Raw genomic sequence first — 12,747 nt, 5'->3', positions numbered from 1 at the left:
CTCGGCGAGTGTCTCAAATCGGAGACGGGAGAGAGCCAGATCTCCTCATCTCGGATCCAAATTCAGAGGTCATGGCCGAAGCCCTTCTGGCAACCGGTATCTCTTTGTTCAAGATATATGACAGAGGAGAAATTTCTCTATCAGCTGGTAAGGCTATGCTTTCTGTCCTCACCTCAAGCCTAGAGACCCTGTGTCGGGTTTCATTCAAAGCGAAAAGTGTACTTGGGGAATTAAATCGGCGAGCGTCTCAGAGATGGTTTTTGGGGTCCATGAACATCATATCTCGTAATGAATAGCAATGCAACTATCTCCAGCTTGTGTGACGGTAAGGGGCTCAGGCAGAAATAGACTTGAAATTCTGCAGAAGTGCACACCCCGCATTCTTGCTCCCAACTTCTAGAGACGAGTTCATGCACAATGATGCCCGAACCACATGGCTAAACCAACCCCCCCCCACCCAAGCCACGTTCTGACAGCGTCTGTAGCCTTGCACACTCAGGACTCTCTGTTATCTACATACTTGCCGTTATTGATTCAGATAGCCCTGCAACTCTTTGCTTGGTTCAGTCCCGCAGTCTCCTAAGCTTGACCGGGCCTATTCAGCGTCTTTGGCCCAGGAGCAAAGTATTGACGCCTCAGGTGTCAATCCCGGGCATCATCTCGATCCAAACATCTCCTCCTTCTCCACCCCAACGCCAACATGCCCTCGGAAGCAGAGAATAAGCGTCAAGCTGCGCGTGATGTCATTGATATCCTGGAAGACATTTCAAAGATCTTGGTGAGTGGCCCGGTTCCATGGCACTTGTGCCGGGTGTTGCGGTAGCGTCGCTGCAGCCGAAGCACGAATACAATGCTTTTCGCCGGTTTGTTTTCATAATGTGCTGAACCGCCGCAGAATACCAATCTTAATCGTACGGAGCTGTCTCTGTGCGTCTCGTTGATTGAGAATGGGGTCAACCCAGATGCTCTCGCAGTAAGTCTCCTGGCCAGGATAGCTGGTGTTTCATTTTTGCTGTTCCAGAATATTTGTTGCGAGATCGCTGTACCTGACCGTCGCTATAGACTGTGATCAAGGACCTGCGCAGGGAGGCGGGTACCTCTAGGCACGGCCCAGTAGACCCGCAAGGTGCGGAATAATTTGGGCACTTGTGTCCCAACGGTGCCGTTTATGTTTAGGAATGGTGGTTTGCTCAAGGTACCTAGGTCGAATACATGGAATGAGAGGTTATGGCGTTGAAGGTACTTTTGCGGCTCCGTTACACGATACCACTTCTTCATATTTACATTATCGCATTATAACCTTGGGAGTTCAAATCATTATGGTAAATTGCTTGTGCGACCGATTCTGGGGTACAGTAGCATGGACTAGAAAAAATGGCGAATTCTCACGTCGCCGCTTAAGGCGATTTAAAGCGTCATTTATTCATGTGCAAGTTAGGGGTAGGATTGCCGGGAGAGAGCTGGGAATCAAAGCGCTTGAAAACATAAGGGTTGGTCTCGTGCACATCTCAGAGCTAAAACTACCGGGGCTATTTCGAGGCTTGCTCGTCCTTCTTCTCTGTTGCTGGTTTCGACTGCTCGCCCTCAGTGGTCTGTTCCTTGGGCTTGGTCTCTTTCTCATCATCGCTATCGCCAAGGCTGAACGGGTCGTTGTCGGCCACAGGAGATGGATCAACGGTGGCCAGTGGCTGCCACTTGCTAGACTTGCCGCCGTTTGGTGGAGGGCTTTTCTTGGTCTCCACACCCGCATTATCGATTTCTGTTGGTGGGCCTTCTTGGAAAGACACCTTCCGTCGGTCTGGCGAGGGAGAGGTGGCCTTCTTGAGGCTGGACTGGCCAGGGCGGGGAGGACGGGGTGGAGGCGCTGTGGTTCTTGCATTAGCTTAGACAAACGCGAGGGAGTTCAGATAAGTCGTACCTTCGGAGTCTCGAAGCTCGAGCGCTGAAAAGTCATCTCCAAGAACTTGCGGGTCTGCATCATATCGCTCACGGTCTCCGCTGCGACGACCGAGGTCACCACTTCGTCGGGGCTGTCCGTAGGCGGGAGGCCGTTGGTACTGCTGACTAGGTTCTTCCTCCTCCTCTTCGCCATCGAACTTCTTCTTAAAGTTTGTCATCCATGAGTTGACCTTGGACTGTGTCTCCAGGAAGCCCTTGCGCAGGTTCTCTTGGATCTTAGGTAGATCATCTGCATGCGCCGTCAGCACCAGCCACCCCCCGCGATCAAGCTCCATGAAATCTCACCATCGAAAAAGTTATATTCCTTCTCCTCTTCCTCGCCGCCTCGGGGACGGTGGTATCTTGGATCATTCTCCCATCCAGGTGCCGGCGCACGGCGGCGTCCGTCTGAGTTGTAGCGCTCCGCTAGCTGGCGGGCATACAGTTCATCGGCTTCCAATTGGCTTCGAGTGGTAGATGTGGCAGGCTGGGAGGGGCGAGGGGGTTTTGGGGGAGGAACCATATCTTCTTGGGCAGTGGGATCCGTCATGCCTGTGTTAGTATAATCATGTCAACAAAGTCTTCGAAGTTTTATCCAGCAGATCTCGAACGCACCCAGGAGCGCATTGAATGCTCGCTCAACGTTCCAGTTGCTTGCGACTAGAACAGCCTTGACGACCGACGCATCCACGGAGGGGAAAGCTTCCTTGAGAGTGTTCTCCGCATGCTCCCTGGGGCCAAGAGGCCGAGGTGGTTTTGGAGGGGCAGTTGCGGGAGTCTCGGTCGCGGTCTGCTGAGGCTCACTGGGGCTCGCAGTGGTGACACCGCTCTCCTGGGGTTCGTCCTCGTCATTGAAATCCAGTGGTCGCGCAGTGGTTGGCGATTCGGCCCCCGCGCGGGGGCTGTTTGGAACCAGAGGGGGTTTGATGGGGGTGGTCTGCATGTTGAAGTGAGCCTTGAGTCAAATTTGAGGAATTATTGAAGCTGACCTGCTTCTCTTCGTCCGCCATCTTGAAGTATTCGGCACGGAAACAGTCAGAAAAGAAGAGGAAAAGAGTTGCCTAGGAATACAAATCCAAACGTGGCGCAGGCAGATCATCGGGGAAGCTCCAGCGGCGTGGGATGCACGTGATGCGGGTAGCTTATAGTCACGACTTTTTGGTCTACAACACGTTCGTAGAGTAATGCAAGGTATAGATGAGTAGGCGGTTGGGTAGAAAGTGACACCCCAGAATGTTGCCGCTCGCGTTACTTTTGTGCTCCTTCTGTTGCCTTTAGAGCCGAATTCGCTCTCGTCATCTCCAGTTTTCCATTCCTTCGTGTCGCAATGTCTTCGGAGCAGGAGCTCTCAACTTCATTCATCCCGGCGTTATACAAGCCAGCATCCCTTCTCCCCATAGCAAAACACAAGCAGAGTCTTCTCTATGTTGTGGAGACATACCCGGTGACAATCGTGGTGGGTCAGACGGGAAGTGGTAAAACAACGCAACTTCCGCAATATCTGGAACAAGCTGGATGGTGCAATGATGGAAAAGTTATTGCGGTGACTCAGGTAAGTCGTACCAGAGCTACAAGCGGCGAGTCGTGCTAACTTGATATTAGCCAAGGCGTGTCGCGGCTACGACGGTAGCAACCCGAGTGGCCGAGGAGATGCGTTGCCAACTTGGAGAACAGGTTGGCTACTCTATCCGGTTTGAGGATGTGACCTCGGCTTCTACAAAGATTAAATTCCTCACCGATGGAATGCTTCTCAGAGAAGCATTGGTCGATCCGCTGCTCTCTCGATACTCGGTCATCATGGTTGATGAAGCTCATGAGAGATCTCTCAGTACCGATGTGCTTCTTGGGATCCTGAAGAAGATCCGGGTCAAGAGACCCGAATTGCGCATTATCATCAGTAGTGCGACGCTTCAAGCAGAGGAATTTCTCAGGTTCTTTGCTGGAGAAGACTACAAGCCTGATGCCGACCCGAGCGAACTTGGGGGCAGCACTGGACGTATTATTAGTCTAGAGGGCAGAATGTTCGCGGTGGACACATTCTATCTTGAGAAACCCACCGAGGATTACGTAGAAAGAGCTGTGAAGACAGTTTTTGATATCCATACAAAGGAGGGAGAAGGAGATATTCTTGTGTTTATGACTGGCCGCGAAGAGATTGACAGGGCCATACAACTCATCTCAGAGCGAGCCGCGTCTCTTCACCCAAAGTCTGCCTCTCTATCACCATTGCCTCTCTACGCCGGTCTTACCACTGAACAGCAGATGTACGTCTTTGAACCGGCTGGCGAGGGTGTCCGAAAAGTCATTGTGTCAACCAACATCGCTGAGGCTTCCGTTACTATCGATGGGATCGTGTTCGTGGTAGATTGTGGCTATGCCAAGCTTCGAGCATACAACCCCAGCACTGGCATTGAAACTCTTACTGCGGTCCCGATATCAAAAGCCTCTGCTACCCAGCGAGCCGGAAGAGCGGGAAGAACTAAACCTGGAAAATGCTTTCGTCTTTATACCCAGTCATCCTTCGAGCAGCTTCTAGAGGTGACTGTGCCTGAAATTCAAAGATCGAACCTTGCACCCATCGTCATGCAGCTCAAGGCTCTAGGCATTGACAACATTGTACGATTTGACTTCTTGACACCGCCCCCGGCTGAGCTCGTCATCAGGGCCTTTGAGCTCTTGTTCTCGCTTGGTGCAGTCGACGATCATGCCAAACTCACGAAACCTCTTGGCATGCGCATGGCAGAGCTTGCAGTCGATCCCATGATGGCCAAGGTCCTGCTCGTGGCTCCTAAGTTTAACTGTCTTAGTGAAATCCTCTCAATCGCCGCGATGGTCAGCCTGCAGGGTACTGTATGGGTGAATCATGATGGTGACAAGAAGAATGCTGAAAGCCACCGCCGCAAGTTCGCCGTTGAAGAAGGTGATCATCTTACCTATCTGAATGTGTACCAAGCGTTCGTCACCAAAGGCAAGAAAGATTCGAAATGGTGTCGTGATAACCTGTTAAACTTCAAGGCCCTGCAACGTGCAGTTAGCATTCGTGGTCAGCTGAAGCGGTATCTTGAGCGGTTTGGCATCGAGGTTGACGAGACCTTGTCATCTCGCCAATCTGTAGATTTGAGTCAAAAGCCAGAGCAGATTCGACGATGCCTCACAACTGGCTACTTTGCCCATGCGGCCAAGATGCAACCCGACGGGACTTTCAAGACAGTCAGCGGAGCATTAACCCTTCACCCACACCCATCATCTCTGATGTTTGTATGTTATTCTCTGGTCCATCTGCTTCCAGATTTTTACTAATTCAATGCAGAATCGAAAGGCTGACTGGGTGATCTTCCACGAAATCATGGAAACCGGCAATAAAACCTACATTCGCGACATCACCAAGATTGAGAGGAGCTATCTTGTTGAATATGCGCCTGAATATTACAAAGTAACCTGATCGTTTATGAGAAGCGAAAGGGCATGGTGACTCGGGTGCCCATTGGGGTATGCCGTATCACTACCAAATAAAGTAATCTATCTACATTCAATGGAAGAATCAATTTTATCTAAGTTAAAGAAGGAAAATATAGTCCAGCGATCTAAATTAGTCACCATAGCCAGGCTCGGTCCAAGGACTTGGCTGGGGCAAATTGATATAAAGCGACAATGTTCATCCACGGTAAGCGGTAGTCAGAGCCGCGCACCTTGGTAATGTCCCCTCAACAATGGCTCCATCTTCGACTCTCAACAAATTTGTACTCCATTTTCAATAACAAGACCCTGTCCAAGGCTCACCGTATACAAGACCATGTCAGACCATCATCACCACCATCATGGGGATGGCGGCTGCCATGGAGAAGATGGGCACGATCACTCGAAATGATATTACCCCGGCCATCCAGTCCCTCCTTTACTCACAGATCGACTTCGACTCCATCACTACACTGAATGGTAAGTGGATAACCCCGTTGGCGCTTGACTTTCTCTGTTAAGGCTAACCAGCCCGCCTCCGCAGAAGCTACGCCAAAGGCTGGAGCTGGAATTGTCCAGAAGACATGGGCGGAGCGACTCGACGACAAGCCAGAGCTCGAGAGCGACGCCGATGAGCAACTGCTCATGTACATCCCGTATGTTTCTCCCTTCTTTACCTCGATCGGGGCGAGAGCTGTCTATGTCATGGTCTTTCAAGCGACCGCAAACCTGCTACCCCGCCAACGTGCCCCTCACTGCGAAAATCGCGATGCGGATGACGAAAATACTAATGTGATATCAGATTTACAGGACAGGTGAAGCTCCATGCACTCTTGTTGTACACTGCGCCGACGCCCGCAGCCCCCAAGACGTTGAAGCTGTTCAAGAATCGTGATGATCTTGATTTCTCAACCGCTTCGGAGCTCTCGCCAACACAAACCATTGAGATCCCGCAGCCAGTAGTCGGGGCCGATGTTTTCGAGCTCCCCCTCAACCGGGCCCACTGGAACACAACAACATCCATCACGCTCTTCTTTGAAGATAACTGGAGCGACGGTGAGGATGATGTTACGAAGGTCGGCTATGTTGGCTTCAAGGGCCAATTCATGGCGTTGAACCGGGAACCCGTCAGCTTCTTGTATGAAGCTGCCGCCAATCCTAACGACCATGTCGCAATCCCAGGAGTGAGTGGTGTTGGAGGGCGAATCATGCCCGGTCAATGATCATGACTACGCATACTGGGACGAACCGGGAACAGCTACTGAGAAAACCAAACAGAGTCATCGGGCTCATGAGAGAAATTCCAATCCAATGTATTATGAGGTCTAGCCTGCAAGCAATAATGACTGATGGACAAATAATGTATCAACGCAAACACCAGGCGCCATGCAATACTCTGATCGGGTCTATATCATGATCATCAAGATGTAGATAACGTTGTCATGCCGCCAGCGGCATTCGAGTATTTTCTTTGGCCTTGCTGGGCTCAGTGGGTGTCTCTTGGACCTCTTGCTCAGGCAAATCGGTGACAGGAGCTGAAGGCAGCCTGGGAGGTGGAGCAAGTTCGCGCTGCAGAGCTTCCAATTCGTCCTCGACATCCTCTTCGTCTTGCGTGGACAGATTGCCCGCAATCATCTGAGATATTTCCTAAAGGCGAACCATGTTAGTCAGACTAGATTCATAGAGACCGGACAAATATGTCCCCAGTGGAGATAGGCATAATCCATACCTCTTGGTAAGCGCGTGCTTCCTCGTTCTCTCCCAAAAGCTTCTCAACACCCTCAATCCCGCCCATCTCCTTATTGATCGCCTGGAGGACCTGCGTACCCTGCTGCAGACCGTACATCACGTCCTTCTGCACCAGTGCAAACTCCACCTGGCCTGCTAGCTGCTCGAGCTGCGCAAGCTGCCCATCTGTCTTCTCCAGCAGGGACTCCTGGTATTTCTTCCGCCGTAAGGCAAGCAGTGCCCGCCGCCGATCATTCTGCGCCAGGCATTCCTTGGCAATCTGGGTCTCTCGGTCGGTCAGAACGGTGATACGTTTCTGGTACTGTTTTAATTTATCGCGCTGGTTCTTGAGATCGAGAATCGCTCTGTAGATTAAGGTTGTTTATGTTAGCATGTCTGTATCGCATCCCGCTCGGCTTCGGAGGTCTCGTGAGCATGATGCACGTAGTGCGCTCCACTTCAGCGATGACGGTAAGGCAGAGTGCCGTCAAATCAGACAACCAGTGACTCACCGATCCTGCGACGAGATCTTCTGTGAACTCCCTGTGTTCCCCATGGCGCATTTGTTGTTGGAACTATCGAACCGGGATGACGTTGGTGACTAAACGACCACTGCGGGTCCTTTTATCTCTTCCGCTTTCCCCAATTTTTTTTTCCCTCGTTATCGCACATCGTTCAACATGCCTAGAAATCGCGGGGGCAGGCCCACCCTCAGCCAGGGGCTCGATCGGGAGGTATGGCATTCAATTGGCAATGGGATTGACAGGCTTTGGAACTTATATCTGCCCTAGGTCTACCAAGTCGTGCGCAAGATCATTGACGATCAAGCGGATACCGGCCGTGTGCGCCTTTCCGTAGCAGCAGTCTACGAGTCAATTAAGAAATCGAATTCCAGTCTAAACCGGAAGCCTAAGAAGCTACTCGAGGATAGTCTGGAGCGAGTTCTGGAGGTTCTTAAGAGTGATGAGAATGATGAGGAGGAGGATTCGGTAGAGGGGGATTTTGAGGGCCTAGAAGAGCCCCCAGCTACGGTACGTGTGCTCGATGAAGTAAATCTCGGACATACGCTTTTCTAACTTAATGGCTCGTTATAGGAAGCCAATGGGGTAAACCAGAGCATCGTCGGTAATTGGAACACCCCGAAAGCCAACCCTGCCAAAAAACCCGAGTCCGGTGCATCATCGAAGAGAAGAACAAATGGGGGAGAGTCGGCCTCTAAGAGACGCAAGGCTGAAGTTGCCGTTGATCGATCTCCGCCTACACATGTCAGTTTGGCAGATTTGGGTGGTTTGGATGACGTGGTTCAAGAGCTTGGAGATTTAGTCATTCTCCCCATGACTCGCCCACAAGTATACCTCTCGTCAAATGTACAGCCACCACGCGGAGTCCTGCTACATGGCCCCCCGGGATGTGGTAAAACGATGATTGCGAATGCGTTTGCGGCTGAGCTTGGGGTGCCTTTCATCTCGATCTCCGCCCCCTCTGTAGTGTCTGGTATGTCGGGAGAGTCTGAAAAGGCTCTACGGGAGTACTTCGACGAAGCGAAGAAGATTGCGCCTTGTCTGATATTTATCGATGAGATTGATGCAATCACGCCTAAGCGAGAGAGCGCACAGAGGGAGATGGAGAAGAGAATTGTCGCCCAGCTTTTGACGTGTATGGATGATATTGCCCTCGAAAAAACGGATGGCAAACCAGTGATTGTGCTTGCAGCGACCAACCGACCAGACAGCTTAGATGCTGCTCTCCGACGAGGAGGCCGTTTCGACAAGGAAATCAACATGACTGTGCCATCAGAGCCTGTGCGAGAACAAATTCTCAGAGCTCTGACGCGCAAGATGCGGATGGCAGACGATCTTGACTTCAAAACCCTGGCCAAGAGAACTCCTGGTTTTGTCGGGGCCGATCTTAACGATCTGGTCTCCACCGCTGGCTCCGCGGCTATCAAGCGATACCTAGACATTCTCAAAACTAACAGTGGCGAAGAGATGGAAATTGAAGGCGACGATGATCTCAGCCCCAAGGTTCGCGAATTGCGTCGTCTCATTTCTCATGCGAAAGAGAACCCCAGTGGCGAAGAAACCGAGATCGTGCTTGTCTCGAATGCCGATTTCTTCACCGCACTTCCAAAGATTCAACCATCCTCCAAGCGTGAAGGATTTGCAACCATTCCTGATACAACATGGGCTGATATCGGTGCCCTTGGTGGAGTGCGCGAGGAGCTTTCTACGGCCATTGTCGAGCCGATCAGGAACCCCGATATCTACGCCAAGGTTGGTATCACCGCACCTACCGGTGTTCTTCTCTGGGGACCACCAGGTTGTGGTAAGACGCTGCTCGCGAAGGCTGTGGCCAACGAGTCCCGCGCCAATTTTATCAGCGTCAAGGGTCCTGAGCTTTTGAACAAGTTCGTCGGTGAATCGGAGCGTGCTGTTCGCCAGGTCTTTGTCCGTGCTCGCTCCTCCATTCCTTGCGTTATCTTCTTCGATGAGTTGGATGCTCTCGTTCCCCGGCGTGATGACAGTCTCTCAGAGGCCTCCGCCCGAGTCGTCAATACTCTCCTTACGGAGCTCGATGGTCTAGGGAGCAGTCGCCAAGGCATTTTTGTCATTGCTGCAACTAACCGCCCCGACATCATCGATCCTGCCATGCTTCGACCTGGCCGTCTCGAGACCCTTCTTTTTGTCAATCTTCCATCGCCGCTTGAACGTGCAGAGATTCTCCAGACCCTTGTCCGCAAGCTTGCTATTGACTTTGGCGAGGACTTGCGCAGACTGGCTGAGGAATGTGAGGGCTTCAGCGGTGCTGATCTGGGCAGTTTGCTTCGTCGTGCTGGTTACAATGCTATCAAACGTCGTGACACCATCAAGTTTGAGGACTTCGTTGCTGCCAAGGCGTTTATTCGGCCGAGTGTTTCTGATCTAAAGAAGTATGAGAAGCTCCGGCGTGATTGGAGTGGCGGTGTCGTTTGAGAGGGAGGATATAGAGTTTTGGACAAGGTATACTTCACAATACCCATTTGTTTACGCCGGCGCATGTACATACCCATTCGAGCTCATGGAGTTTGAGGCGAACAGAACTGTTATCCGACCATTCTATGAACATCATGGTATTTACCTCCATATATACTAGCAGTGGAAAGCCAGATTGAGCGATAAATACTTTTAGAGAGAATATGGGAGGCTATACATCGAGATATGCACACACAGATAGTTAAAACGCCAATGACAAAATGAAAGATATCCATGCATATCAAGACCATAATTACATCCACAAACGGCACGTTCCATCCGCGCCAGCGCTAACACACCACGCCTCCCGAGGGTGCCAGTCGACATCCAGCACACCGAGTTCACCAGTAATTTTGTGTCCCTTGAGCACCTTCAGAGGAACAATACTTGCGTTGCTAAGCATGTCTCCAGTAACGCTACCGTGGAAAATCTGCAACGAACCATCGTCACTGGCGTCCGCAAAGAGAGGGTACCGCCCGCTAGGGTGAAACTTGACGGCTCGGATAGCCTTGCGGTGGTACCGCAGTGTCTTGTAAGGTCGCTGAGAGAGATCCAGATCGTGCCAGAGAAGGCGACGGTCGTAGGAACCGATGATGATATTGTCACCTCCCGATGCGGTTGATGAGGTTGGGTGGATATCAAAGGAGGAAATCCAGCGGGCACCGGGTTGCAAGATCTTAACAAGCAATTGACGGGAAAGGTCGTAGGCACGGATTGAGCGCTGGTTTGCAACAAAAAGGATGGGTTTTGAGGGATGGAAATGTGCGGTTTGCGGGGGACCACCACCCTTGAGGCGGCGACGGAAGGGGAACTGCGTGAGATGCTTGGAGACAGTGTGGATGGAGATAGCCACGGAGGCTGGTGTTGAAGCGCCAGAGCAAACAGTGACGAAGTAGTCACCGCGCCGGTGCCAGGAAATCGATTTTGGCACGTACCGCAATGGAATAACCACGGATACACCAGCGTCAGCAAGAGCAGACGAGGGTCTAATCCACTTAGGAGGGGTGTTCTTCTTGTTGGCCTCCGCAGCAGTAGGGGCTGGAGCCGAAGAAGCGTATCCCCAGCCCGCATCAAGGATCTCCAAGCTAGCGCTCTCGATTTCTGGATCAACAATCGGAGGAACAGCAAGGAAAAGATCGTCACCTGCAGCGGCCGCAAGGATGACGGCATCCTTTCCAGGGCGCCAACGAACGACATTGACAGCATCTTCGTCACTCAGCTGGACACTCCATAACTGGCGACCAGTAAGAAGTTCCCAAACACGAACAGTGCCGTCATCGCCACCAGTTGCAAGCCAGAGTCCAGTCGGATCAACGTGAAGTGAGCGGACACGGCCCTTATGTCCACGGAACACAGTAGCACATGTAGTAGGGAAAGGCTTCAGCTCCTCGGGGCTGGGGAGCTTAGGAAGCAAGCTCTCAGGGTCGATGTTCAGCTTGCTTCGGCGGACTCGAGGGGCCAGGTAAAGGTCCAGACAGCGTTCAAACTTCTCCTTGACAAAGTTTTCATAGCCTGGAACTCGGCGAAGAGAGCCGAAGTCATTGGGCAGGAAATCTTTCTCGCGGTCCTCAGGATCAGTTTGTTCCCACTCCTTGCGTTCCTTCTTATCAGGCAGGTATTCGGCAGGTGGGTGATAACTCTCTTCGTATCCGGGGGGGCGGAAGCTTGGGCGCTGGGACATGCATTGGGTGGTCCGGCCTCTCGGCTTCATCCGCCCATAGGTCGTAGTTAATCAAATTATCGTCCTTCTCCTCTCGCTCCTCAGGAGCCTTGTACGGAAGAATGCGGCCCTCTCGGATGGCCTTGACAATCTTCATGACACGCTTGGCCTCATGCTTGGAAGGAACAAAACGTCTCTTGGGTTCAGGGGCAGCGCTGAGAGGCATGATCTCTTTCTGGCTGCTGAAGTACTCAACAAGAGGCTCATAAGGATCATAGCCCTCGCTCGGAATTTCGTTCATCTGGACCTGCTTCAGCAACTGAAGCTCATCTTGGCTCAAGTTCAATGGCTTGCCAGTGGATGGATCGGTGAGACCAGTCCACCCCTTGGGAATCTCAATGCTATCGAGCAAGGCATCCAAGGCTTCGCCCTTGGCTGGACGCATGATTTTCTTGCCATTGATGTCGTAACCAATATGAGGATATTGGTCATAGAAGCTGAGCGGAATGTCTCCGATGGTGTTCGCATTCTCATCAGCTTCGGAATAGTCTGAATTGTCGTCGGGGTTAATTTCATCGTAAAGGTAGCGGTCGTTTCCATTGGCATCCTTCACAATGCGAAAGTTGGGTTCATCAGTGTTCTTGACTTGATTCTTCCGTTCATCCTCGTCATCATCTGAAGGGATCTCGTCACTGTCCAGTTCGTCCTCTTCGTCTTCCTCGTCACTGAACTCATCGACAAGTTCAACTTCGGAGTCGCTCTCGTCTTCGCTCTCAGACAGGTCATTGGCACTGTCCGAGAGGGTACCGTTGAGATTCTCATTCTTCAATTCGTCACCAGAGAAAACACCAGCTTCTTCCTCGACATCGCGAGTAACCGCCTTGCGCTTTTTGGAGGCTTTCCTGGCGTCCATTGTTGCCGTTGAGCTTGAACATCAATTGTTCCCGATTTTTT

At 51.7% G+C, this 12,747-nt stretch overlaps 7 protein-coding genes across 7 annotated transcripts; 4 read left to right on the top strand and 3 right to left on the bottom strand.

Annotated features, from left to right (window-relative positions):
* Positions 1–700: 700 nt before the first annotated feature.
* N7468_000176 (mitotic-spindle organizing protein 1) lies at positions 701–1,137 on the top strand (the record flags this gene model as incomplete). Its single annotated transcript, XM_058469473.1, has 3 exons — positions 701–778; positions 896–973; positions 1,063–1,137. 3 exons carry the CDS (start codon positions 701–703, stop codon positions 1,135–1,137), a joined length of 231 nt encoding a protein of 76 aa, XP_058335504.1.
* Positions 1,138–1,529: 392 nt separating this feature from the next.
* On the bottom strand, positions 1,530–2,948 carry N7468_000175 (CUE domain-containing protein; the record flags this gene model as incomplete). Its single annotated transcript, XM_058469472.1, has 5 exons — positions 1,530–1,864; positions 1,919–2,188; positions 2,245–2,490; positions 2,554–2,875; positions 2,928–2,948. The coding sequence occupies 5 exons, from the start codon at positions 2,946–2,948 to the stop codon at positions 1,530–1,532; spliced, it is 1,194 nt and encodes a 397-aa protein (XP_058335503.1).
* Positions 2,949–3,265: 317 nt separating this feature from the next.
* N7468_000174 (putative ATP dependent RNA helicase) lies at positions 3,266–5,238 on the top strand (the record flags this gene model as incomplete). Its single annotated transcript, XM_058469471.1, has 2 exons — positions 3,266–3,490; positions 3,541–5,238. The coding sequence occupies 2 exons, from the start codon at positions 3,266–3,268 to the stop codon at positions 5,236–5,238; spliced, it is 1,923 nt and encodes a 640-aa protein (XP_058335502.1).
* A 518-nt stretch (positions 5,239–5,756) lies between these two features.
* On the top strand, positions 5,757–6,617 carry N7468_000173 (PITH domain-containing protein; the record flags this gene model as incomplete). Its single annotated transcript, XM_058469470.1, has 3 exons — positions 5,757–5,874; positions 5,960–6,139; positions 6,205–6,617. The coding sequence occupies 3 exons, from the start codon at positions 5,757–5,759 to the stop codon at positions 6,615–6,617; spliced, it is 711 nt and encodes a 236-aa protein (XP_058335501.1).
* A 217-nt stretch (positions 6,618–6,834) lies between these two features.
* On the bottom strand, positions 6,835–7,678 carry N7468_000172 (ESCRT-III subunit protein VPS20; the record flags this gene model as incomplete). Its single annotated transcript, XM_058469469.1, has 3 exons — positions 6,835–7,041; positions 7,124–7,487; positions 7,635–7,678. 3 exons carry the CDS (start codon positions 7,676–7,678, stop codon positions 6,835–6,837), a joined length of 615 nt encoding a protein of 204 aa, XP_058335500.1.
* Positions 7,679–7,802: 124 nt separating this feature from the next.
* Positions 7,803–10,094, top strand: N7468_000171 (putative AAA family ATPase/60S ribosome export protein Rix7; the record flags this gene model as incomplete). The annotated part of the gene is made up of 3 exons (XM_058469468.1): positions 7,803–7,856; positions 7,914–8,153; positions 8,217–10,094. The coding sequence occupies 3 exons, from the start codon at positions 7,803–7,805 to the stop codon at positions 10,092–10,094; spliced, it is 2,172 nt and encodes a 723-aa protein (XP_058335499.1).
* A 292-nt stretch (positions 10,095–10,386) lies between these two features.
* Positions 10,387–12,706, bottom strand: erb1 (ribosome biogenesis protein ERB1; the record flags this gene model as incomplete). The annotated part of the gene is made up of 2 exons (XM_058469467.1): positions 10,387–11,724; positions 11,813–12,706. 2 exons carry the CDS (start codon positions 12,704–12,706, stop codon positions 10,387–10,389), a joined length of 2,232 nt encoding a protein of 743 aa, XP_058335498.1.
* Positions 12,707–12,747: the final 41 nt, after the last annotated feature.

This window comes from Penicillium chermesinum (genome assembly GCF_028974085.1).
Source record: "Penicillium chermesinum strain IBT 19713 chromosome Unknown utg000001l:1.0-1975020.0:1.0-1976611.0, whole genome shotgun sequence".
Taxonomy (NCBI): Eukaryota; Fungi; Ascomycota; class Eurotiomycetes; order Eurotiales; family Aspergillaceae; genus Penicillium; species Penicillium chermesinum.
Note: the sequence above shows the minus strand (reverse complement) of the source record. Positions and strands in the feature narration are given on the sequence as shown.